Consider the following 27,783-nt stretch of genomic DNA (forward strand, 5'->3'; position numbering starts at 1 on the left):
TAAAGATTATACAAAATCTAAATAAATTTGGTCCCATTTTTATAAACCAACGTTCACCGATCAACTTCACTGCTCGGTAGGTTTAATGTTAAATTCAAAATTTAGTTGCCGAGTTGAACCTCCGGTAGTATTAAAACATATTTGCGGTATTTTAAACTTAATTACAAGCAAGCATATAATTTTCACATGTTTCATGATGATCTATAGTTGTTAAACCAACGTGTCTAGAAAAAAGGTCTAGCTTAAAAAATATGTTGCGAAAACTTGATCGATAAAATTCTAAATGATCGTTAACATACTCGGTTATATTTTTGTCAATTATACCTATTAATTACATCGTTTTGAAGAACCACTTCAACTTCGACCGAAACACATGACAAAACAGATCCGGTACGATATCCTAAAGCAATTTTTGAAGTTCGTCGTCTCTTCGAGAGAATCGCGAAGCATTCTTCAGGATCCGAGCATTAATATTAATCGATTTGTTCACGCGCTAATGGGATTAATAAACGGAGGCAGTCTCGCACGACATCGAGGAGCAATCGGATACGTCGACGACCCTTGTTGACGCCGGGCGTCGTTTGCAGACACTGTTTGCCGACGCGAGGGGGCGGAATTAATCTCGAGCCACCGCGCCGGGATCCAAGGGATGCAGCCGATCACGATGCAACTCGCGTTTCGCCGGGTGATTAACGGAGATATTTCGGCTTGGATGTCGCCGGTTAAGAGAATTCGGATTGAATTCAATCAGTCGGAAGCTGCGCCGTGCTCCTGATCGTCTTCGAAATATGGAGATCGGTGTCTGCACTGCTTCAATTAGCGGCGGTAGATGCGGTTGCAATGCTGTTGCAACATCTGGGAATGATCGCGATTCCTGAACGAGATAATAAATCTTGATATAGTTGATAAAAAAAAATGAAATCATGAATAATAATCACTGGACTGCGGATTTTATGCATTTATGGTAAAAATGTGCAGCTGGAATAAAAAAAAATGGTGAGGTCATATGAAAAATTTGATGATATCATTACAGTGTTTTCAACTTCAACTTGTCAAAATTATTAAAAGGAACAATTTGGTTTTATTCAATTTTTATCTCTTACAACCGTGTTGGACAAATTTTATTTTGCACAAAGATCCGCGTTCTCATAATGACCCAGGAGACTGTAAAATATTTTGAAAATGCTAATATAAATATTAAATAACGCAAATTAATCTTTTGCCGGACGTGAGTGTTGTTCGCTTCTTTTAACATTTTAGACGAACGCGTGGTACGAGCTATTTTGTGCAATTTATGGTATTTTTGAAAATTTGGTCTAGCATGATTTTCTATGGTTTATAATACGCACACAATGCAAGCACGATTAATCCAATCTAAATGGCATTCATGTAATAGGAATATAACAGAAAGTCATAAAACTAGGGTCTTATCTTAGTCGACGCTTAAAGGGTTAAATCCTCGATAAATACCTTCTGTATGTTCTGATCTAAGTGGATTTTTATTCGTCTATATATATATATTACGTTAGCGTTTGAGAAATACGTCCTTCATGTTACCTCTATAAACGTATTCAGGACAAAAATATTCTAATCCCAGTGAATTTGTATTCACCTGTTATGTTAAACTTCAATAAAAAAGAAAATACTTCGTACTTCTTCTAAGAATGTATTAAAAACAAAGAAACTCCAATCAATGCAACTGCGGCAAAACCATACAGCAAAATCCACCCAGCACGATTCTGCCTCCGAAATGGCTCTTCCTTCATCGAATTAAAAATTATCCAAACACCGCAACCGTAAGTAATGATGACTGGAGAACGCAACTAACTGCGTCGAAAGTGTGGGCGGAACCAGGAGCGTGCCGCTAAAGAAAGAACCGAGCAGGATCAACGAAACTATAATTTCCAATGACAAATTTCGACTTCGAACAACGATGTCGCGACCATACTTGTCGCTGGCAGCTTCTCCGAGGCCCGGAACAATCATCGTCGACAACGTTCCGAAGGTCGACCGACTGGGAATTATACCTTGTAGCCCACACCCCTAATGCTATCGACGAGCGTCCGGCTAGCAGGAACACGGCCAGTCGGACACTCTGGCGATATTTCAGCAGGAAGCGCAGGGGGGATGCGCTGAGCTCTTGCTTCGGATGCACGGGGTATACGGGGGTGTACGGGAATTATGGCGGAAACGAGAGGGCCGCACACGGAACCGGCCAGCATAAAGTTACACCTACGCCCTGACCGGCCGGCACGCAAACTCGCCATCTTATAGCACGCCAACGTGGATCCCGAGACGTGCCATAAATTTTCTGAGAGCCGGACGACTATGCCCGATATCCGCCGGTCGTCGTGCCCATTCCGGACCCACGAGCAATCTCGAATTCCGCTCTGTATCGTCCCCCTATTCACTGAAATTCGATCAATTTTTATAGACCGATCGATGCACAAAAATCGAGTCGCAGAAAATTCGAGAAGGAATGAAGTCGGCTTGCCGGTGACCTTGAACTTAGGAAGTAAAGAACCAGAAAGGTGGAAGACCGATTGGTATCGAATTTCGCTGTGTATCGTCCACTTGCTCCCCGAAACACAATCGATTTGTGCAGTCCGATCGGTTCACAAAAATTGAATCGAAAGAAAATCCTGAAAGAAGCGAAATCGGCGACCTTGAACTTAGGGAGAAAGAACCTGGGAAGATAAACGATCGATTGATCTCGAATTTTGCGCTGTATCGTCCTTCTATTCTCCGAAACTCGGTGAATTTTTGTAGACCGATCGACGCATAGAAATCGAGTCGCAGAAAATTCTGAAAGAAGCGAAATCAGTGACCTTGAACTTAGGGAGAAAGAACCTAGGAAGATAAACGATCGATTGATCTCGAATTTTGCGCTGTATCGTCCTTCTATTCTCCGAAACTCGGTGAATTCTTCTAAACTGATCGATTCGCAAAAATTTGCGTCACAGCATATTCCAAAGGAAATGGAGACGACTCGCCGATGACCTTGAACTTAGGAAGTAATTAACGAGGAAGGATATAGTTAGCGTGGAAACTTGTCGGAAGGTCGCTGTAGTTGTAAACACTAATGGTCGAGGAGGAATAATTGTATAATCGAAAATTAGGAGTTTCATCAGTTTCGACTGAATTATCGTCGCGCCTGTCGATGCCGCGAGATATAGACATGTGTTGGGCATGAATAAAACACGGCACACGATGTTACCACCCTGCCATCAAAATAGCAACGGAAATAGTCTCCGGTCCCACGTTGAAAGCGGAATGCATTCTTAAGCCGATAGCTGCGAGGAACTGTAGGAATATTTGAAAACGTCTCGGCTTTTACTTCGATGGGAAATGGCAACAATGATGCCACTCTCTTGAGCCTCGCATCATGCCGTGGAGGCGGGTAAATGGATTAAGAGATTGCGCGAGCTGAAGAATGCCTTTCGGAGTCTCCGACCTCGAGCTGAAGAGACAGAAACGTAATTTTGATCATTCTGGATTTTAACTACATCAATTCTGGGACTACGTGGAGCTAGATTACGCGGATAAAGACTTAAATAATGAGAAAAATAAACAACTTATAGACGATGCTGACAGCGAGACAGTATTTTATGTACACTCTTTTTCAGAGGATCAAGAGTTTGGATGAAAACAATGGCTTCGAAATAAACGGTTGCTTCTTACATGTTGCGTCCCTTGACAATATCAGAATTACAATTACATTGTACGAGGAAGAGATAATTAAAATAAAAAATAATCAGATAAAAACGATAACGAAGATTTAACAGCAGCTGAATTTAAATGATGGTATTTATTTTAATCTATCGCCATTTTTTTTTAATGTATGCTTGGATTGTGACATTTGTTCGATCATTTTCTATGAGAGAGTCTTTATAATTTCGATAACTTTGAAACAAGAAATTTGTAATCGAGCATTTTGACCATCTCGGTAGATTTAGGATTAAAGACTTTTCGAGCACTTACTTGCCAGCTGAAATAGACGTCCGTTTCACTCGGGCGGGGTCAAAATTGACCCAACGAGAGGCCTCAAGATACGTACGTCTCGGTATTAACATTTTAATGACCGCACGTATGCGCGGACAAACGTCGTCAGGGGCTGGCAATATTTATGTAAATTCATGAAATAATTCAACATGTGCGAACGTACGCATAAAACAAAAACAACAACACATTTAATACAACAAATTTAATATTTTTACTTTGTGTGATAATTATTAAAGCAATCATTTACACAATTATTAAAGCATCATACATGTTGTGTGAGCGGCCATTAAAGTGTTAAGGGTTCTGCGTTGCATCTGGAGGTTCGTGACACCTGAATCGCTCTCTCTCTCTCTATTAAGCGAAAACTTAAAATCCTAAAAGAGTAGAGTAATTACTTCCTAATTCGCGCTCAGATTGCGCACAAAAATGGACAATCCGGTAAGAGGAGATACGATTATTCGAACCTTGCGGCTTGTTTTTATATTTTAACCGATCATCAACAACTATAAAAACGTGCCGCAAGACTCAAATAATCGTATCTCCTCTTCCCAAATTGTCCTTTTTTGTGCGCAATCTGAGCGCGAATTCGAGAGAAATTACAGTACATATTTGCAAAAAATAAACGCGTCCCTAGATCTGACTTTCGACGCTAATTGAAAACGTCTGAAAATTACTACATTTCCATTAAAAGAAAATAGCAAATTTCAGGGATCCGTATCGAAGACCTCTCTGTGCATATAAAAATTCTAAAAACGCTATTCGCATCGTAACATTACGTATTGATATTTTGTGGCAAGTTCGATGCCGTTTTGAGTAAATATGTTTGAAGGTTCTCCTCGAAGAGGGACTGTTTGAAATTCAGTAACCGGGGGAGCCCGAGAACTGCATAGTAAAAAGCGGTCGTAGAATCAATTTTGTGGTAGCCAGTTTGCAAACACTGTGCGTAGCAGCAACAGTGTTCAAGCTTTACGACATCACCGGGCTGAACGTAAAGATGTTTCGCCAGGAATTCGCTCCGTGAGACGTAAAGCGAACTGCCATCTGTCAGGCCAACTTCTGCAGCATTGGCAGGATGCAGCGACCGGGGTGCATCGTGCAGCGTTCACTCCCGACGCGGTCTCGCCGCAAATGTAAATATATCCGGAGCGACGTCGAGGTCTCTCCACCCCCGACGGTGAAATGTGCCCGCGCCGTGAACATCATGCGACAGAGATCTTCTGTCAAACGTGGTAAAAAACAGGACGGGAAATTAGAGTGGAAATTATTCCGTGCGTCGACGCTGAGGACCTCGGATCTCTTCGAGCACGTTCTAGGATTACGAAATATAATTCGATGTCTTTTAGCTCGCGGTTCTCCTGTTGACGTTTGCGATGATAGAGCTGTCGCAAAATGTTACTCGTTAGAAGAATCACGGAGCGAGTCTCAAGGCGTGTTTTCTGGCTGGCAACTGTTGGTTCAAATCTTCGTGCCGGTCTCCGTTTTTGGAGTCAACAGTAAACCGATTTTAGGCCGGTTTCACATTTTTTGTATTATAATAATCAAAATTATGAAGTCTCTCTCGTTTAGTAAACTCCTCAATTCGAGCAACAGACATGACAAAAATGGCGTTAGGTCGCAATAAATTCAGCCTCGTTGTTCTTATAAAATAACACGCGGCAGCCAATTTAAGAGCTCGGTAGGTTTAGTGTTAATTGTAGTATAAATAAAGAACATAATAATTAATAATAGGATAAATAAGAACATAAATAAAAAACGGCGTGTTTCGTTGTAAAAGCAAAATAAAGATACTATTATTGTTCTATACGATGGTATGTCTACATTAGATCCACCCTCAACATCCAAACATGTCAGAAGCGTTTTAATCATTTACGAGAAACAATGTGTCTTCAAATTCACATCTCCTACACCATACAATAAAATCTTTAAAAAAAATAAACGATATGGTGTAACTATAAAGACTGCATACCAGCTTTACATCATATGATTCTTGTCTACATAATTATTCACATAATTATAAACATAATTATATACATAATTATTCACATAATTATAAACATAATTATTCACATAATTATAAACATAATTATTCACATAATTATAAACATAATTATTCACATAATTATAAACATAATTATATACATAATTATTCACATAATTATATACATAATTATTCACATAATTATAAACATAATTATTCACATAATTATAAACATAATTATAAACATAATTATTCACATAATTATAAACATAATTATTCACATAATTATAAACATAATCATACGCATCGACAACCTTAGAAGTCGGAAAATGCTTCTCCAAGCCACTGTTTCGATTTTTTGTCCGATCGCAAGGATGAGTCCCTCAGAATCGGGGTCAGAAGGGACCCAGCCGGTGATCGAATTAGCACGAAGCTCGGCTCCGTCGTCTTTACGATCTCCGCGACCGCAGTCGTCATCGTCGTCACGCTTCGTACAAAATGTCAAGAACAGTGAGTAGCGTTCGCGTGTCGCCATAAATCACAGCCAGGTAACGTCGAAACGGCTCGGGGAACAATGAAAGGAACCAAATTAACCTACATAAAGGTCTGGCGGTATTGACTTCGAAATTCACTTGTTACTCGGGGGTGCCGTACCTCTGCTACCCGAACTCCGTTCCCAGTTAAAAATGCAACAAGCTCGGACCGTTGCTCGAAAAACCGGTAAATACGAGAAGATCCGCAACGTCGGAGTTTCTGTTTACGAGCGGCGGTAAGGGAACACGTTAGTTCGGACTTGTACGTGATCGCGTGATCATTATTCCACCCCCATGCGCAAGGATATTGGTCGTTCTTGGCCAGTTTATCGCGTCCTGTGTGCCAGGAAACGTTCGCCTCTTTTAATATTCGCGTACCAACTGCGCGGGACGTGCAGTCGGATTCATTCGCTAAAATTCAATTCAACGCGTTAAGTGTCGAATATCAACTCCAAAAAGCCGTTCAATTTAATAAAACCGAAACTAGAAAGTTAAAATTTACCCCGCAGTTATTTCAACTATTTACTACTAGCGTCTAGTTTGTTCGAATATACAGTGGCCCACAAAAGTGTTCGTGCAACATTTAAAAGGCAATAACTTTTCTGAAACTGAACAAGTTAAAAAACGAAAGTTTCTTTTTTTTTGTCATCCCAACTAATAGCAAAATTTAAAAAAAAAAAGCATTTCAGTCCCTCTATCGATCTATGACACGAGTCCCTCTATCATCTAAAAAAAATTCAAGTCACTTAGTTGAGGTTTGGAGAAGTTATTACGTTTTAGAAGGTGTACGAACACTTTTTTGGGCCACTGTACATATTGCAATAAAAATGAATTTCAAAATCTAGTTAAAAATTCATGTGTTAATTTTAACACATTATCTACCGGAAGTTTATGATCCCTTTGGCTACGACAGATTTCGACAGAAATTGTACACATGGCATTTGATAGTTTAACAACAACCTCTATACTGTGTACTTTTCAGATTTAGATTAAAATGATCGAATCACTGAATCGTATTACATACGTCCGTTGATGATGATAATAATAATTGTTGAATGAACGCGTGGTTCATATGAATATAAAAGTTTATTTAATATAATATAAATGAAAAACTTCTTGATAATATTTAAAACTAAGAAATATAAACAACAATAAATAAAAAATTAATAAACTTTCGTAGGATGCAGTTGGATCCCTAGTCTTTTTACACCATACTTGCCCTCACGAAGCTTTCGACAGTCATATCCCAACTTATCAATCTCACACTCATTCATAACCAACCATTGAAACAATTCCATTCCAACAACAATAATAATAATTTCTAACAAAAATTGAGGGTCACTTACAGACTCTTCAACAATTTGCTTAAATATGCTGAGCGCCTATGGGGCTTAATAGTACATCAGAAGCAAGTTTTCAAGGTGCCCATAGGCGCCCACAATAATTTAGGAGTTAATGGAATTTTCAATTATTGTGCTAAACTAAGAAGAATCTAAGCAATCTTTTCCCACATGATAATCCCAATGAAAATTATTAGACAACGATATTACTGACAATTTATTTTATTAGACGACTTGTTGCAGCACGATTGACACAGTTAGTGCTACTAAACAATTTATTTAGGAGTCACTAACTGTAAATTGTAGACTTTCGTTAAGTTGTACTATTTGATTAGTTTGTCTGTTAAATTGAAATGCATGCTTGAAATAGATGCAAGTAGATAGCATCTACTTGCTATCGCTGAGTACATTCTAAGGAATTGGTACTTTTAGCAACTTATATGTGAGACTCGTAGCATGCTCAACGCTTCTTTATTTTTTGATTGCGCGTTTTCTTTGCCAGTCGTTAATCTGTTGACCCAGAGGAACAAATGGCGCCATAAATATTTGTCTGACTCAAGAAGCAGTTTTCTTTGTACTCGACTTAAAGCGACGAAGATTTCAAAAAGAATGTACTAAATGTAAATATATAAATATATATTAATATATATTTTATATAAATATTATATATAAAATAATATTATTTAAAATAATAATATTATTTTATATATTATATATATTATTTAAAATAATAATATTATTTTATATATTATATATATTATTTAAAATAATATAATAATATTATTATATAAATATATATTAATATAAATTTTACTTTAACATACAAGTAACTGACATATAAACACTAATCATATCAGAGAAAGATTTACAGGGTAGAGGGTTAATTGCAACCAAGCAATGTTAATTAAAAATATAACAAGCAGGTTCCACTATTTTCATCAAACTCAATACACATTTTTAGACTGTATTAATTAATTGCATAAATATTGCACAGAATTAACTAGAAATATGCTTCTCTCGATTTCATGAACTCTACCATTTCTTCGACCACGTTAACACATTAGGTGCCGAAGATCAACCCTAAAAATTTGCAATATAATTAATGAAACTGAGATTGAACAGTTCAAATTGATCATAGTGAACGGTATTTTAACTTTTTTGTGTATTCTGAACATTCTAGTATATTCTTGTGCATGAAATCGCGTCCAAAAATGGATACTTTTATTCCCTATTATATTAGGACGAGTCATTAATAACTGTCTTTCTTATCAGACACTTATTTCGTTTCTTTTCTGTTATTTAGCTTTTCAGTTTTTTTATTTTATCCATTTCGAACCCTTGTCTATTTAGCGAAAGCAAAAACTCGTTTGTCCCAGTGACTCATAGTGGATAGACACGGACAATATACGAGCCGTTTATTTTGAAACTGGCATAAGTCACTTTACCGTAATGAAAAGTGGTGATTTTTTTAATGTTTACACGAAATTATTTATACTGAGAAGAATATCAGTATCCTGCGATAACAAATACAAGTAAATCTTCTCGAAAGTTAGCATCAATATTTCGAAACGTGTTAAAACGCGAACCCTTGAATATATCGACTTAAGAACAAAAAGTGACTTACTACTGTGATCAAAAAGTAAGGTGAATTTGTTTATAAAATGTAAATTCTTTATTTATTCTTCCAAATCAATTTCATCCCCTTCAAAGTAATCCCCGTCCGATAAAACGCACTGTTTCCGACGCTTTTTCCAGTCCTCGAAACAGTCGGAATAGTCTTTTTCCGGTATAGCCTTCAAGACCTTCTTCGATTCGGTTTTTATCTCCTCAATCGTGTCAAAACGGCGTCCCCGCATTGGCTTTTTGAGTTTGCTGAATAACCAGAAGTCGCACGGAGCCAAATCAGGCGAATACGGTGGTTGCGGAACGATATGAGTCGAGTTTTTGGCAAAAAAGTCGCGAAGAACCAATGCAGTATGACATGGCACCAATCGAGACTTGACGCGTTTGAGACACAAAACATCCTTCAAAATGGTTTGGACTGAGCCAAATGATATTCCAACACTATCAGCGAGGTCTCTCATTGTCAGTCGACGATTTTCAAGCACCAAATCTTCGATTTTTTTGGACGTGGCCCTCGTCGGTAGACGTTGATGGTCGTCCAGAGCGCGGTTCGTCTTCAACGCGTACTCGGCCCGCTTTGAACTCGTTGTACCACTTATAAACGTTTTTTTGAGCCATAGTTTGATCACCAAAGGCCTTCCGCAACATTTTCAACGTGTCCGCACAAGAATATTCGTTCCGCAAACAAAATTTGATGCAAGTTCTTTGCTCAACAAAATCACCCATTGTAAAAATCGAAAAATTCACTTTTGGTCGTTTACTAAAACACGTGTAACTCGGAGATAATTAAACCTTTTAACAAACAGACGCTTGGCAATTGTTATAGACAGACCTACCAACCTAGGAAAAAAACAATTGCCTGCCTTCCTAATGTCCGGGAGTTTTAAATGACAATTTCACCTTACTTTTTGATCACAGTAGTATGCCACATTCAAAATAAACAGCTCATATTCTACTCGGCCGCATCGGAAATTAGTTATGACACGATCCAATAAATGGCACCGATCCGCAATTTATTCTGCGGTCATCGTTAGCGAATTGGCTGCTGCGGATCGTTTCCCATTGCTTTTCCAGCGACAAAGATTGCTTATAGATCGCTTATTATCTAGCGCGATTAGTTTCGCGGAATCGCTGGGTTAACAGGTTAATTGCTGGAAGTCGGGGCAAAAGCGCCTCGTTCCCGACGCGAAGAAACGAGTTCGCGAGCTTTCAGGGTAATTCGTCGAGTCCCGCGGAGTTAATTATCCAGTTGTTGTATGGTGCGCACAGGTCTCCTTCAGCGGGAACCGGGCATCCGGCGCATACACGCCCCTGGTGGTTTCCGGGAACAGTCCTCCGCGAGGCGAACCAATCTCTCTGGCCACCTTGGACCGAGACTGTTTCATCATCCCCCTCGCCTCCCTCGAACGCTTTTTACCGGCCGGAGTACCGGTACGTGTCACGAATTTACTTCGCCTTTTGTAACAGTTTACTTAACGCCGGGGAACGTGGCTCTGCTGCGGGCTGTCAGCGTCTGCCACCGCGGAGCATAACGGCGTGGAAATCACTGTACCGTCGGGCTGAGAGAATTCGCTCTGCGGAGAAGTAAAATCAGTTTGACTTATATTACTTTAGGAAATGGGATTGTTTCTCCATGTGGATATTTGTTGATTTGGCGTGGGTGATAGGAGTATGTGTGGCAGCCATTTTTCATTTTTCTTGTGCCGATAAGCAGTGCTTTCTGCTTACAATACATTTCTGTAAAATTTGAGATTGCTGTCCCTTGGTTTAACTTCGTGCAAGGCGGTGGCTGGGTCAACTTTGACCTGGATAATTTATATTTAGACCTTTTAGTAGGAACAATAACAAAGCTAACGAGTACGAATTGTTAAATGGAGCTAATTCTGTTACTAGTTTTCGAATTTCATTTTTTATTGCAGCACATTCGAACAAGCTGGGAGATTACTGGTATATCTAGAATGCAGAACAGTTAAAATACCATCATCTATGATAAATTTGAAATTAGTTACAATTTCGTTAAATAGTTTCCTTCAATTTTGTGTGAATTTCTCGGATGATTTTCGGCACTTTACGTGTTAAGGATGACACGGGATTGGAAAGGCCGCACTTTAACCCTTCGCACTCGATCGGCGACTCTGAGACGGCACTAAAAACTGTTATATTATATTTCAAAAGAATTTTCACATTATTTAAGTTTGTATTCGGTATTTAAAAAAATTTTTTAAAGAAGTATGGAAGTTTTCTGTAGGCCAACAAATTCAATTTCGTATGCATCCAATGAAAACGATCATATGATACGGCAATACTGTAGATTGAAAGGAATGACATACTTAATGTTACTTAAGATATTTAGATGAAGAAAGCTGATTAAAACTGCAATCTAACTAAATCGAAAATTTTAAATCAGTTGTTAAGAGATGAACGAGAATAATTTATTTTTCAATGATGATTTTCGCAACCAAGCCTTTGGTTGACCACCCTTTAAAAAGTCAGGAAAATATTCAAGGTAATCGACTTGGTGAAACATTATTACATAATTTTAAAAGTTATTCTATGTTCCCGATTTCTATTATTTTTGCACAGGTAGAGGTCAGAAATTTTACAGAATTGTGTTGTAGGCGAAAAACATTGCTTAACAAAAGAAAGTGAAAAATGACGTGGGAGTCATTTTCGAAATGTTAAACATTTTGAAAAAGAGTGAAGAACACGTTATATTAGCAATTCTTCTTTTCTTTTCTTTTAACAGGAGTATATTTTAGTCCCATAAAACCTTATATGTTTCTCAGAAGTAATCGAACATAATCTTCTATGATTTTCATCCACTATCGGTTTATTAATTTGGAAAGTACGGTATTTGACTTATGCATCCATAGAAACCGAGGTTACTTCTCCGCCAACCGCGCGAATAAATTCTCTCACGAGATACGTTAAAAATTAATAAAAATTTCTTTCTCGTATTTTATATTTTATTTTGTTTCGTTGTTGAGAGTTCACGTTTCCGTAATTTATGTTCGGATAAGTCCACATTTATATAGATTATAAAGACCTCTGCAGCTGTCACAAACTTTAATTTTTCGGTTACGATTTTATTGAACATTGTATGTACAATCCTACTGAAAATTTTATGTACAATTCTATTAACAATTTCATATGCACTTTCATTGACACGTTTATCGACTTAATGGCTATTTTTGGAACAGATCGACGTATTTAACTACTTTCATCGGCCATTCACCGCCGGCGTTAGCACGTTTAGCCGACGTTTCTCGAGAATGTTAGACCGTTTGATGTTTCGTGAATCGGGTCGCGGTATAACTCTGTCGTCGCGGGTAATAATTTCATCGTTCGGAAAGTTTCTGCGTAACGGAGCTACACGGATTGGGAGCACACCTGCTAAAACCGGAATGCTCGAGTTATTGGCCTTAGTGTCTTCTCTGTAACCGCGACCAGTTACGACCTTGTCGACCTGGCCTCGCACGCTCGAAAATAGATGAAACCTACGGCCACCGTGCCGGAGAACCGTCGGACGCGTCGACGTGTCGGAAGTGACGGTATACTAATCTCAACGGAAGTATACCTTACATTTTTCCTTTATTTTTATTCTCGGAACGGGTGTTGATTTTAACTCCGACAAGGGTAGTTCGCACTAGATAATTCAAAAAACGTCGAGTAACTTCTATCATTTTGTTTTTGTTAGAGAGGGTGAGAGAGAGAGAGAGAGAGAGAGAGAGAGAAGGTGAGAGAGAGAGAGAGAGAGAGAGAGAGAGAAGGTGAGAGAGAGAGAGAGAGAGAGAGAGAAAGAGAGGGAGAGGGTGAGAGAGAGAGAGAAAGAGAGGGAGAGGGTGAGAGAGAGAGAGAAAGTTCAGGAATAACTTCGTTCGCGGAACAATAGCTGCAGGAATAAACAAAGCCCTGTTTTCCCGTGTTGATTTTAAACATTACTTTTATGGATTCTGAAAACCTTAAGTCTTCCAATAATATTTGTTCCCACTTCCCAGCCGTCCGCCATCTTGCAGGAGGAAAGCTGCGGATGTTTTTAATGTAAATAACGTCGACGGTTTAATAAGAAAGAGGTCATTCTTGTTATAATTTTTACATAAACCCGTCATTTTACATTTGTTGAAAAGTCAACAGCCATTATCATTTTATCGAGATACTTTATATTCACATCCTGATAGAAATAAAGTATAAATAAACATCCACAACAAATTATTACATATTGAAAATCATTGATCTGAACCGAAGATTTTAGGACAGTGTTTCCAAACGCGTGCCGTGTGCCTCACTGACAGACAGTTTTTTATATCTACGAGAATAATTACAATATAATTGTTGAGGATAAGTGACCATACTGCAATTTTAACTTTCTGAAAAAAAGAAAATTAATGGTAACATTATGTTATAGTTTACATAATATAGTATTTACAGTTTATGTAAATTAGTACGTGAGCACTGTGCAAAAATTAGAATTTTATTAGAACATGATTCAACATAAAAGAAACAATGACATAAAATAAACAAATTTACTGCATTAACATCTCAAATAAAGATTCTTTGCAATACAAGCTCGTGACGTACAACATTAAACAAAATCAACTTAACACTTTATTCATCGAAGCCTATTAATAATAGGCTCTTCAATGACTGAACTGTGTTTAAGAGAAGCTCGATAATTTTTTTTATAATAATTTCAAAAGAACTTGTTCTATCATATTAATTTAAATAATTCGATCGATTACGATTACTATAGCTTTTGAAGAATATTATATGAAATTCTTAATTATTGAACCTCGATTTTTAAGAAACTATTAGAAGTTCTACATATGTGTCTCTTTTATTTGAAACACTTATTGACCTCAGAATTACCAATCCAATCAAAATGAGTGGTTTCCGAATTTTTTATAACAAATTCCTGATACTATAAAAATGTTTCTACGAAAAATTTTTAGATAAACTTTCTTAATCAACCATACATTATAATAAACACTGTACGAAGTTTAAATAAATCCAATCTTGTTGTTATAAACCAATACGGGGTGTCGCAAAAATGTCTCGTAATCTGGAAATGGGGGGTTCCTCAGATCATTTGGAGTAACTCCTTCTCTGGTGAAAATGCAATCCGCAGCTTTGTTTACGAGTTATTAACGAAAACCACTGACCAATCAGAGGCGAGCTCGGCTGACGCGAGGCGGCCCAGCCAACGATTGCGCGAAGCCCAGTTCCATTCATTGGCTCCGACAGTCTCGCGCCAACTAATCTCGCCTCTCGTTGGTCACCGATCTTCGTTAATAACTCGTAAACAACGGCGCGGCTTGCATTTTCGCTAAGGAAAAAGTTCCTTCAAACGACTCGAGGAACGCCTCATTTCCGAACTGCGAGACACTTTTGGTACCCCCTACATATATTAATCGCGTTTACGTCTCAGTAGTTCTAGCGTCAATAATAAACTATTTCAGAAGTTGGTTTACCATTATGCTGAGACGTTGAAGTGGGCCATGGCCCCAAAAAAATGTTGGAAAACACTGTTTTAGAGTCTCCATCCTGATTCACCTACGAAGCAAGGTCGAAGACACCCGGGGGTCAATTAATCGTGTTTTTTGGTTGACGATAGAATCGCGATTGGTTGCAGCACGCGCCAATCGCGGACAAGAAGAGGCCCGGAAGTCCTTTGTCGGTCCTCGAGGTCGAGGACCCGAAGCAATGTGTTCTCGCGCACTTCATGACGCCTTTGGAACCCCTGGACCCCCTGATGGAGTCCCCGGTCTCCCGTCCGTTGGTCTTGCAACGGGACACCGCCGCCGAGCTGGTCGCGGAAATAGCGCCATCCGCTTCCCAGAGCATTCTGCTCACGAACATGGAGAAAAATGGTAATTCGAGCGACACCTTGTAGACTAGGGTTGACGGATCGCGCCGCGACGGTAACGCGACCGCTCTGCGCCGCGTTGATAAATGCGGGGCAACAGTATCCGAAGACGCCGGCTGAATTCCGTATACATACTTCGAGGTAACGAGGCGGCAAAGCATAACGCTCCACCGACTGCCATAAAGATAGATTTTGGTACCGCCGACGACAAATGGCGTCGCGACGACGTAAAAATTACAATTGGACCGCTGCGCCGCGAAATTCGCCCGATTTCGTTGGCAGTCTCGTTGAATCGATGTTCATTTCGACGAGTACATTCCAAAAAGAATGTTTCGAGCTTGGACAATTATATTGTATAGTGGATTTACTTGGGAACTCTGGCGTGTCCGGCTGGTGCCATTTATTCGGCGATATTTTAAACTGTACAATCATTTTTGTTTGTCCCGCTGTTTTCTTTTGGCAACCGTTCCATTTCTTCATTCTCATTCTTCGGGAACTTCTACCCTCCTTTCAAGTCAGGTTTCGTTGAAAACTCGACGATGCGTGGCGACTTGAATTATTATGTACAGGGGCCCACAAAAGTACACCTTTCAAAATACAATAACTTTTTCGAAACTGAACCAAACGACTTGAATTTTGTTTAGATGGCAGAGGGAGTAGGCTACTAGACGATGAATAAAGAGCTTTTTTTTAATTTTGCTATTACTTGGAATGAAAAGAAAAAATTAAAATCCCTTGTTTCTTAATCTCTTTATTTGAGACTATAACAACAATTTTAAAAATGCCTTTTATAAATCTCGGTAACTCAGTTCAGTCATCGTTTAGTAGACTAGTCTCTCTATCATCTAAAATAAATTCGAGTCATTTAGTTCAGTTTTAAAATAGTTATTGCGTTTCAAAAGGTGTACGAATACTTTTGTGGGACACTGTATAAAATTGTCGCTGTAATTTTTAACCCTGATGCTCCCTGTCACGTAATTTCTGCTATCAGATCCTAGAAACCTGATGACCTAATTTCATGTACTTGAACCGTTTATTTTGTAAGTGTGGCCTAAAGTCCATTTATTAAATTGAGATATTTAAGGGTTTGTGTTTCAATGCAATTAAAAAATATACGTACAGGATACTAATGAGTCATACTGCTTAAATGTATCTAAAGGAGTTAAATTTATAGTTCCTATTGAAATAATGGCAATTATTAAGTAAACAATATGCGTTTTCTTACCAAGAATGGAGTTAGGCCACTTTCAAAATTAACAACCAGATTCGTTATAAAATTTGAAGGAGCCCAAGTCCATTCAACATAATTTGAGATGCTTCGAATTGAAAAAAAAAACAATACTCAATTTACTTTATATATCTTTACAACACTTCGAACACTTAGGAATAATCGCGCAAATGAAAATGACCCGAGTAGCTTCTTAACCATCCGCGGCTCGGTATAACTTTGTTACGTACCTGTTTATCGTGTCTTTGTTTCCAGCTAAATTTCATTCGTAGCCACGTGTCAAAATATTTCGTTCCGTTTCTCTTTCAAAATCGATTATACATTAAAATTTTTAACTTTAACCTCAACTAAAATTCAATCTCTTTAAATTTCTTAATTCGTAGTTAATTCACATGCAAACATATTGATATTTTTATTCGTATATAAAAATATATTAATTAAATAATAAAAATATATTAATATAATAATATTTCATTCGTATAAAAAAATGTAGACTCTATGTATAGCGCGAACTTTAATCCAAGCCTCTAAAGGGTTAATCATTTTTAACGATCGTACAAGGGTCGAGGTACGAAATAGACGTCGATCGTCGGATTCGAAAACATTCGAAAAACGGTTACCGATGGTTCGATAAACGATTTCGAAGATTATGCGAAGATTGGCAAACGGTCTGGATAGGGAAGGTGCGAACGAGGAACGGGAAGATGCAGTTGTGACTTATTTGTGATTTATTTGCGACTGGTATAATAATTTCAGCCGATTTCCCATTCATCACGTACTACCTAATAAACAAACAGAACACGGATCCCGTGGACTTTTACAACGAGGTACAATGCGCCGCCCTGAGGAAGTTCGACCCGCGGGATCTCCGGTACGCGGCAAGTCACACGTTGGATCTGTTCAACGAGGTAGCAACGATCGCGAGGCCCCCATTGGAACCACCTGGTGTCAGACCACCGATTCCGTCCACCGGCTACATCGTTTCGATCTTCAAGGTGTTCGAGGGCGATGACGGCCTCAAATTCGAGCAGAACTGGCTCTATTGGACCGGTACTTCTTTATTCCAATTTTCTTTTCTCATACAACGCTTACGGTACACGCTGAAACTCATTTCTACGCCAAATGGATTTTGTTCTGCTACTTTATTTCTTTTATTATGCTTTTATTTTTTTCATTGCCAAATGTATTTCTTTGTTTGTTAAACATGCAAAATTACCTTTTAAACATCTAGAAATACCAAAAATACATTCACGGTACTGAAATAGGAAAAAATAGATAAATTTCGCGAATATTATGCAGCTTTACAGGGAAGGTGTTGTTAATAATTAAATAATAATTATATAATTATAAGTAAACAATTATAATTATATATAATATAATATAATATAATTATATAATTATATATAATATAATATAATATAATATAATTATATAATTATATATAATATAATATAATATAATATAATATAATATAATTATATAATTATTTTTTAATTCCAAAGTGTGTAAAAGTCTACATTTGCACTAACGTACACAGTCTACGAATTGCATCTATGTAGAAAGCGTGCAACACAGGTTGATCAATTTTATAAATCGGTAGATTTAGCGTCATAAATAGACCGCCGATTTTTATGCAAAATCAAAATTGTCTACGTCAATTTCAAGACATGAGCGACGCGTGCAATATTTTTCCTTTCTCAAATAATTTCAATAAGTTCGAATTAATACGTCAACGTTCTTAATTTATTTTAATCTGTTCGCTATTTTTACCATAAAAGCATAAGATCCGCAGTCTAACCACCGACGTATAAAATCGATCAAATTAAGGAGCCCGAAGACGTATAACTTTGTCAGGCTCAGCTGCGCTCGCGGTCTAATCCAAAATGGCCGGCGCCGGTCATCGAAGTCTCCACAGCCGATCGAGCAAAATCGAACCGTTCTGTTCCAGGCGCTCGCATGATGTACCGATACTTGCCAAAATCGGTGGGCCTGAGGCGCATCACGCTGCACAAGTCGATGTCACAGGGCGACAAGATGTACCTACTGATCTGCGAGTGCTCGCAGTTGCAAGACAATCTATCCGCGGCGGCCATACTGTTGCCGGCGTTGCGGGCCCGGTTATGCGGCTACACCGGTTTGTACAGGCCGTCCGTGTGCTTCTGATTCCTCAAGAAACGCTGACGACGCGCCCGCGCCGGCTGCGTGCAGTCGGACAGGGCCACGCTCTGAGGCCTCGACCAGAAAATATCTGCGGACGTCGTCGAGAGGTATCCAATGGCCATCATCGGTGCGATCCAAGGAGTGTCTCCCGGTCGAGACGCGACGCCGCCGCGGGTCGTTCTCTCGAAGAAGCGTTCGAGTCGGCCGATCGAGTCTGATCTCGAGCGTGTCGAGCGGGAGTAGGACTTTCCGCAAAACAGAAAGACCGTCGTCGGGCAACAGTCGGAGGAGAAGACGAAGAAGAAGGGAGCCTTTTACGAGGGGTCGTTTCGCTGACTCGTAAAACCGGCCGGCGATATCGGTCAGATACGATCTTCTCGTTCCCGGTTTTATAAAAGTCACTTATTTTCATACACCAGCGTGTACTATCACGGTGTTAGGCCGGCCCGCGCTGCTTGCGACTTTTATCGAGGCTAGAAAGAGAGAACGCGCGCGCGCGCGAGAGCGAGCGCCGCTCCATAAGGGCGGCGAGATCCTACGGAGAGGAGGATCGAGGCACGCGGTTTCCGGCGCACTCTTCGTATACGCTTTAGGGACATATTCTCTCAACGAATCTTGGTACGCTTCCGGGCTGCACGACCCGTGTCTAGTTACGCCTCTGGCCAGTTTGTATTTTTCGACTTTGCATACTTCATCCGACGTTCAAGCGGACGTTTATTGCAAAACGAGCGTGTCCGCTCGATACGCCGGGGGACGCGCGCATCTGCATGCACACGGGAGGACGCACCGTGCTGTCGGCGGCGTTTGCCAATGCGAGGCTGCATGGGATTAAAGAGTTATCGGTAAAATGGACAGCGAGGTCTATACGCCGGGCGTAATAGTTTTTTTCGCCTGAGTCGCGCTCCCTCTTCGACTTTTCGGCTTCTCTTCTACCTTTTCTCCCGAATAGTCGAAGTCGAATTTACTCTATTCGAGAACTTTTTGCTCTTTGCTCGAACTCTAGATATCGATACTTGTTTCTATTTCTTCATATTTCTACTTTCTACATCTTTCTGTTTCTAGAATAGTCTCTCTCTCTCTTTTTCTTTTTTTCTCTCTCTCTACTTGTAGGTACTTCGTAATGAAGTACGTTTTGTTCCCTATCTTAATCCTGATTTCCATCTGTTCGTAGGTACAGTCCCTCCAAAAGTATCAGGACACTTACATTTTTCGCCCGAGTCGCGCTCCCTCTTCGACTTTTCGGCTTCTCTTCTACCTTTTCTCCCGAATAGTCGAAGTCGAATTTACTCTATTCGAAAACTTTTTGCTCTTTGCTCGATCTCTAGATATCGATACTTGTTTCTATTTCTTCATATTTCTACTTTCTACATCTTTCTGTTTCTAGAATAGTCTCTTTCTCTCTTTTTCTTTTTTTTTCTCACTACTTGTAGGTACTTCGTAATGAAGTACGTTTTGTTCCCTATCTTAATCCTGATTTCCATCTGTTCGTAGGTACAGTCCCTCCAAAAGTATCAGGACACTTACATTTTTCTCCCGAGTCGCGCTCCCTCTTCGACTTTTCGGCTTCTCTTCTACCTTTTCTCCTGAATGTACCTCTCTTTTTTCTACTCGTACTCTATTCGAGAACTTTTTGCTCTCTGCTCGAACTCTAGATATCGATACTTCTTTCTATTTCTTCGTATTTCTACTTTCTACATCTCTCTGTTTCTAGAATAGTCTCTCTCTCTCTCTCTTTCTTTTTTTTCTCTCTACTTGTAGGTACTTCATAATAAAGTACGTTCTGTTCCCCATCTTAATCCCGCTTTCCATCTGTTCGTAGGTACAGTCCCTCCAAAAGTATCAGGACACTTACAGAAAATTAGATAGATTTGAAAAACCGATAGGAAGTCGTTAGAATTTCTTCAATTTATGTCGAAGTTAATTGTATTAAACTGTAACAAATGCATACACGTATTTTACGTTATAATAAAACGATGACGTGAATTTTATGAAAGGAAATTCAATTTTCTTTACGTTGATATATCCGCCGCGTTTTTTCATTACTTCGCGGATCTTTTAATAACCTCGACGTCCGGTTTATTAGTTTTCTATTATTTCCGATTTTATCCGTACATTTTGTAGCGTGTTCCGCGTATTAAAAAAAACACATCGTCGTACCAAGCGAAAAATACATTTTCAACGAACAAAATAAGTGACAATCGCTTATAACTATGTATTTTCGACAATACGATAACGTAAAACCAGCAGATATTACCGAATGAAAAGATACAATTTATTATTTAATTATTATTAATCGGCAGGTGTCCGAATACTTTTGGAGGGGGGTGTACATACTTTCTCTGTTCTCTTTTCAGTCGAATGCTTATATTCGCCTATGCGCATGATTTCTTCTTTCATAGCAGACACATACTTCGAACTGTATCTTCAATGAAACGCTCTTCTACGATTGACTTGCGAATTCTTCTCTCTCTTTAATCGAAGCTGTTTGCTTGCTCGTAGTTCTTTACTTTCGATTCAAATTCCCCGAACTATCCACTCAAGCACCCTTTCTATTCGCGCACACTTCTTTCTCTCTGGCAATATTCTCGATGCGCCGATTCCTCTTTAAAATCGTCTCCTCCGCTTTGCCAAACTATAGACCAAGTACGATCCTCGCGAGAACAGTAGAGTGCCAAACAGAAGCGTTTTTTGGATACCAGAATATTGGTGCAGAATATCAGCGAGAAATGATACAGGTAACTTTTAGCGATTTTCACCTGCTGGTGTCGCTTGTTAAACGAACGTCTACCAGTGATCCGCCGGCAGTACGCGCAATATACGCACGCACACAGAGACAGAGACATATACAGAAGTTTTATTACTTATCGACGACTTATCGATTAAATCGCTGACTACATATCATATACTCGATAAACTGTGATATCCGAACGATTACCGTATATGTATATCACACGGATAGGGCGCGCGAAACGTGTCGCGCGGCGTATCTTTCCTTTCGTTTTATCTACGCATTCGAGCGAATAGAGGATCCTCCTGGAGGACGCTAGTCTGCGTGATCAATTTTAGGCGGAACCGGACGCTCAAGACGGTTTTTTAGTGGCTACGTCGGAGGACGCTCTGCAATTTAATCCGAAACTTTTATCGATTAACATTTCACACCGTTTGATATTACATATCCTTGCCTGGATTATCGAAGCGATCGGGCTCCGAGCGCAACGGGATGCAACGGGCGGTCGTCCCGCAGATTCTTCGATTGAATGGCGATCTGTCTCCGGTCGAGACGCGTGTTACTACTATTTTTTCGGATGAACAATTACTTTTTGTCCGGCGAAAACTGTAATTAACCCTCCGACGACGGGCAATTTTTCACAACTGTACCATCGACGATGTTTATAACTATCCTGAGCTCTGTTCAGCAATTTCTCGGAACTCAATTTTGAAGATTTTTCTTGCGGATATTTCTTTCCCGTTGTTCCTAATGTAACAGCAATTTATTTTACTTAATTGTCAAAAATTGAATAACTAAGTGAACGATTTAAATGCTTCGGGTTGAAATTGGCACAGCCACCGCCCTGCGAGGGTTAACGTTGTTACAAAATTACTGTTGTTATATCGAAATTACCCTTTGAATGAACACTCGTAGCGATACGATATTAGAAAGTAGCAGCACTTCGTACGCAATTTCTGGGGAAATATTTCTTCGCTGTTGGTCTCACAGAGACTCGAAGTTACGCTTTATTGAACTCGGTTAAACTCTACATTTTATAAATTAATAAAATGATTTATCTCTTCGTTCAATGTATTATTTCACACTGGTCTTCCTTTAGCACGTTACCACGTGCCACGTGTACATGTTTACGTGTTTATTAATGCGCCAACGAAATAGTTTATGAGAAATTCAGAACCGAAGAATTAATTTCCACCGCAAGAATGGGTCATAATCAGTTTGTTTCATTGTTACGTATACGATAATTAATAATTGCATATGAGATATATCAAGTTTTAGTAAAATATCAAATATCAAAACTGAACTAAAAAAGACTTTGGAAGCGCGAAACAAGTTCTCAGTTTCCATTTACAGTAATTTCAGTAAATTACAGTATTTTCAGTTTCATTTACAGTAACTGTACTAGATTTGTGTTAAGGGAAAACACTTACCAGTTCACTATCAAAATGAAAAGTTAGTTAGTTGATTCTTCGATATATTTATATTTTGTTTTATGATCATGTTTTTCAGTATCCAACTTTTTTTGGATATGAATCGTTTAGGGTGCCGGTATTTTGGAGCAAGAATGTCTTGAGGTTTGCTATGAGAACTACAGTAATTTCTCCCTAATTCGCGCTGAGATTGCGCTCAAAAATGGACAATTTGGGAAGAAGAGATACGATTATTCGAGCCTCGCGGCTCCTTTTTACAGTCACCGATTGTCAACAACTATAAAAATGAGACGCAAGGCTCGAATAATCGTATCTCTTCTTCCCAAATTGTCCATTTTTCTGCGCTCATGGAAACGTTTCGTTCTTCTCCCTCGCAATCATTTTAATTACACGCAACTCTTGCGAACAAAATGTGATTTTTCCGACTCGACGATCCCTTGCATCCGCAAGAGAATTAATTAGCCCACAGTTTCGCCATTTAATCCTTGTATCTGTGCCCCGATTGCCCGTCCGCAGGGCAAGAACGAAGAGACAAGTCTCTCCCGACTTTTTCGCGGGGAAAGCTTAATAAAAAAAAGAAATCTCTCTTAGGTGCCCGGTAGAAGTATCTAGGAAGAGGGCGAGTAGCGTGAATTGGCATCCGTAGTACAAACCGAGAAAACGTGGAAGTTCGAAACAAAAAAAGTAACGCCAGTAAGAGGAAAAGAAATCAAAACCATAGTGGAAACGTATAGTCAATATACGCTTGTTGCATACCAGACAATAGCTAGGATGATTGCGCAGGCGCGATCGGTAAACAAAAAAAAAAAAAGAAAAAACGTAGATTTTTAAGGACACCACCTCCATCGACGGCGTATACTTACAATACGTCCCGTTCGTATCTCGCTGAAACAAAACTGTGGAACAAGAGACGCTCTTAAATATAAGACGACGATTAATAACGCGCAAGCCGGCGCCGTGACAGCGATTGCCTCTGATCCCGGTACAAATCGAATAAAAGTGAAACGAGTATCGCTGAAATCGAACGAGTCGGAAGTTAGAATGAAAAACATTGCCTAATGAAAAGAAAAAGAAATACGTAAAATCCGCAGTCTGGTGTTGAGACAGTGGCCACTCTAATAAGATTCGGTTTCATCGACTGATACGTTGAGTGCCGCGTCGGTCACATATGGATGACACAAATGTTTCAAACTAGTTTTCAAAATTCATTTGTATAGTCATATATTCGAACGGATTGAATTTTATTAGGATCTCTAGAACGCAATTACTAATTATATTAGCAGCTTGGCCGAGATACGATATCTTTCACTTCTACAATAATTACGATATCTTTCCAATTAATATATTCTTACAAAAGTAGACAAATTTAATTTTGTTCCGTATCCGTGTCGACTGTAATGATCAAGTATTGATAACAGACAAATTAGATTATATTTCGATTAACAGCTGCGTAATGTCTCCGTGCGATAGGTTCTGTTCATCCATTACGAATTTGACACGACGTTGTAGCGCAAGGGGTTAATCTGATTTTCTTGGAAATTTTGGGGTCGACGTTAGACGCTGAAATGCGTTCAATTCTTTCCATTCGATATATTTTTTAGAACTTTTTGATAAATCGTTCGCCAACGCATTGGCCGTCAGAAAATCGCTGGCGCGAGACCGGACATTAAAATAGGGGGATGACGAGCGATAACCAAAAGAATTTCTGAACGAATGTGAACTCGCGATTTTACTGTGATCCCAAGTGTATCGCGGCGGATAATATATATATTAAAAAAAAAAAAGACGATACACGGTTTGTTCGGTGTGCGATTGGGTGTCGGTCCACTTTTGAGAAGAGAGTACACGCCGTTCGGGTAAACGTGTTCTTCGCCTGCACAAGTTTGTCTACGTGAGCACCTTTTTTGCTCCGCGTGAAGGAGTACGTCTGTTCAGGGTAATCTTTACTTTGCGGACAAGCGAATCGGATCCAGAACAGAGATCCCGAGGATCGTGGTCCCACGGGACCAGGTTGGATCAACGCGAAGACAGATATTGGTACTCTGCGATTACGATAGGTTTATTATATCATGTACAACGAATACGATGAAGTTAATAATAAATCACTTCTAATATTACAACGTGTCAACGTTTACTTTGCCCTTCGACGAAATAATAGAAATCATTGTTAATTTGCGAACAGGATAAGAGAAATTTCATTCTATGCGCAAAAGCCATATATCTCTGTTGGAGCTATTATACAGGGTGTCCCAGGTTTTAATGTTCAAACTTTGTTAGTGTATTCTATGGCACAAAGTAAGAAAAAAATGTTATGTAAACATAGGTCGTATAGAGCTTTGTTAAGAAGTTATAACAAAAATTCAGGATAGGAATAGTAATCAACTTGCTGTTACTGCGAGCATTGGCTTGAATAGATCAGCACATGCCGTGTGTTTATGTAAGCTGTGTTTATTAATACATTTCGAAATGTGTATTAATAACCATTGTTGACAATACATGATTTACATCGATCGAAGATTTTTTTTTATTTTGTATTTTTTTTTTAGTTGATTACTATTCCTATTCTGAATTTTTATTATAACTTCTTAATAAAGCTCTATATGACCTATGTTTACATAATATTTTTTTCTTACGTTGTGCCACAGAATATATTGACAAAGTTTGAACATTGAAACCTGGGACACCCTGTATATTAATACGCTTGTATTATACAAGCGTATTTTCAAAGCAAAAATAGATCTTTTTTATTGTCTTGATTAGATAGGTGCAGAGAAAGGTAATTACAAACGTGAAAGTTGAATATTTGCATTAAATATATGATGGAAAACGTTTCAGATCCATTTAATAATGGGGAATTAATATTAGATGGCGCCATCGCCGAATTCTGCTAACGGCCTCTGTTTAGCGCCAATCAACGTAGTGGCAAAATGCTCAAACTGGTAGTCAAAATCAGCTGTTGGTAACATCGGTTAGCAGGTTGAACGTTTATCACTACGATGATTGGCGCCGAACAAAGGCCATTGGCAAAATGTAGCGGACCTGCACATCTCTACTTGCAAAAATCAAACGTAGCGTTGTTCCTTCATAGTTTAGTTTTATATTTCATGGTTAACATTTAAGCTAGTATATTAAACGAATCACAATTCAAGAGCTTTTACTTCTCGGGCTTACTAGACACGAGCGACATACAGTAGAGACTCCTTTATTCAAACATTTATTTTTATATATAGTATATCATCTTTCATAAATAGTATTTCATAATAGTATTTCATCTTTCAGAAAAAAATAAGAAATTTACACTATTCGCTTGCAACATTAATTCTCTTACACTAACATTCAGGTCAATGCAATAATCAGCTAGACCTTATCCGGCTCGACTTGTCGAAATATTGTCTACAAACACATACATTCGAAACATATCTCAATGTACATTGAGCATCGTTTGCAAATTGTCTGGAAAATTTGGTCGAGAATCCTACGAGGCGAGAAGTACAAGTAGAATATCGTGTCGTATGTTTCAGATGGAGCGCCAAGTGTACGAATGCGCGGAAGGAGTGAGACCGATAGCAGGTAAAATGAGCAAACTTACATTGATTTGTCGATGTAACTCGTTTCGCATGTCGTTGTATAGGTGTCGCGCTATCTTGCTCACTCGCTACTTCCTGCTTTGTCATTGGCTATGAGGGCAGCACTGTTCTGCTATGAATCAACTAATCAGAGCACAGCAATTCACTGCGTTCACTCAATTCAAAAACCTCGTTACTCCCGGATATGGTTCGTGATTTGAGAGATTACTTTATTTTGAATATAAATCTTCCATTTTGCTTGTTAAGTATTTTACAAGTATATATTTATTTTATTATTATTATTATTTTTATTTATAAGTATACTTCACATTTGCATTTAAATACACCTTCAATAGATCACAATGAACAATTCAACATTACCAAGATAAATTATGCAATATAATTTGCATATTTTGTTTAAGCATTTTACGACGAAAAAGAGGCTCTATCTACAGCAGTGCTCAGAATGTTTCGGAACGTAACATTAGGCTCTGCCACCTGACTACTGCCGCAGCGTCACGCTTCCCGCGTTGCATCCATCTGCTTACGTCTGCAGCGTCTCGCTTTCCGCGTTGGCACCATCAGCTGTGAACCGACGCGAGGAGCGTGACACTGCGGTGTTAGTCAAGAGGCCGAGCCAAATTTTGGGTTCCGAAGCATTCCGAGCACTGATCTATAGAAATGGAATATTCAAAGAGACTTTATTTACAGAGCAACAAAGTAATCGATGTACTGTATGGACAAAAAACTATTAACTAACTTAGGATGTATAGTACACAACTTAACATCTGCACGTTGTTAATAACCTCTCGGTCCTCTGAATCTTCTTCTACCATCGATCTGAAACATATAAATACATATAAATATATTCGTCATATATATACATACATACAACCATTTATGATCTAATTATAATTACGATTGAATGTTTGCACTCGAAAAACGCTTTATGTAAGGCAAAGCACTCGTCAGGCACAGACTTGTCTTGCGTCCGTAAACACTCTTTGGGCGTGCGTTTATGCTGCAACAGAGCAACAATGTTATTGCAGTAAACTCTTTCACGAGATGATATTGTATGAGGATACAAGAATACAGAATGATTAAAGTGAAAAAGATTGTATAAACACCACCGGAGAAATTCGTGGGAGGTTAACGTCACTGTAAATGAGCACTATGATTTCTTACGATTCGACAGCAATCAGTTTCTAGCAAACACATTTTTAAATTTGCACGAAGAGAAGCGCATCTTGACTTATCCTTCAATTGTTCGCCGTCAGTCGAATAACGCATCATCTTGAATGATAGTTTGTATCAGAACGTTCTTGAGATACA

General features: G+C 38.9%; 2 protein-coding genes across 9 annotated transcripts in view; one reads left to right on the forward strand and one right to left on the reverse strand.

Annotated features, from left to right (window-relative positions):
- The window catches only part of LOC117220549 (uncharacterized), a 31,730-nt gene extending 12,863 nt beyond the window's left edge, over window positions 1-18,867 (forward strand). For 5 of the 8 annotated variants that reach the window (XM_033470615.2, XM_033470616.2, XM_033470614.2 and 2 more), the window contains exons 3-6: window positions 10,746-10,907; window positions 15,088-15,343; window positions 17,324-17,617; window positions 18,516-18,867. In XM_033470615.2, coding sequence (XP_033326506.1) covers window positions 10,746-10,907; window positions 15,088-15,343; window positions 17,324-17,617; window positions 18,516-18,730 — 927 coding nt within the window. In that variant the 3' untranslated portion in view covers window positions 18,731-18,867. The remainder of the gene's footprint in view (window positions 1-10,745; window positions 10,908-15,087; window positions 15,344-17,323; window positions 17,618-18,515) is intronic. The other 3 variants (XM_076518643.1, XM_076518644.1, XM_076518645.1) reach the window with 3 other exon arrangements.
- Window positions 18,868-26,735: 7,868 nt separating this feature from the next.
- Window positions 26,736-27,777, reverse strand: LOC117220641 (cytochrome c oxidase assembly factor 5). The gene is made up of 3 exons (XM_033470823.2): window positions 27,637-27,777; window positions 27,371-27,472; window positions 26,736-27,291 (listed from the first exon to the last, which is right to left on the reverse strand). The coding sequence occupies exons 1-3, from the start codon at window positions 27,742-27,744 to the stop codon at window positions 27,250-27,252; spliced, it is 252 nt and encodes an 83-aa protein (XP_033326714.2). The 5' UTR covers window positions 27,745-27,777; the 3' UTR covers window positions 26,736-27,249.
- Window positions 27,778-27,783: the final 6 nt, after the last annotated feature.

Source organism: Megalopta genalis, chromosome 2 (genome assembly GCF_051020955.1).
Source record: "Megalopta genalis isolate 19385.01 chromosome 2, iyMegGena1_principal, whole genome shotgun sequence".
In the NCBI taxonomy this organism is placed as follows: Eukaryota; Metazoa; Arthropoda; class Insecta; order Hymenoptera; family Halictidae; genus Megalopta; species Megalopta genalis.

What these genes read in the sequence shown, in the direction of transcription:
- LOC117220641 (XM_033470823.2), bottom strand. Translation starts at nt 27,744, where the DNA reads ATGATGCGTTATTCGACTGACGGCGAACAATTGAAGGATAAGTCAAGA. An exon ending in AAACTGATTGCTGTCGAATC is followed by an intron (nt 27,473 to 27,636) that starts GTAAGAAATCAT and finishes GCTCTGTTGCAG; the next exon opens with CATAAACGCACGCCCAAAGA. An exon ending in TCGAGTGCAAACATTCAATC is followed by an intron (nt 27,292 to 27,370) that starts GTAATTATAATT and finishes TATATGTTTCAG; the next exon opens with ATCGATGGTAGAAGAAGATT.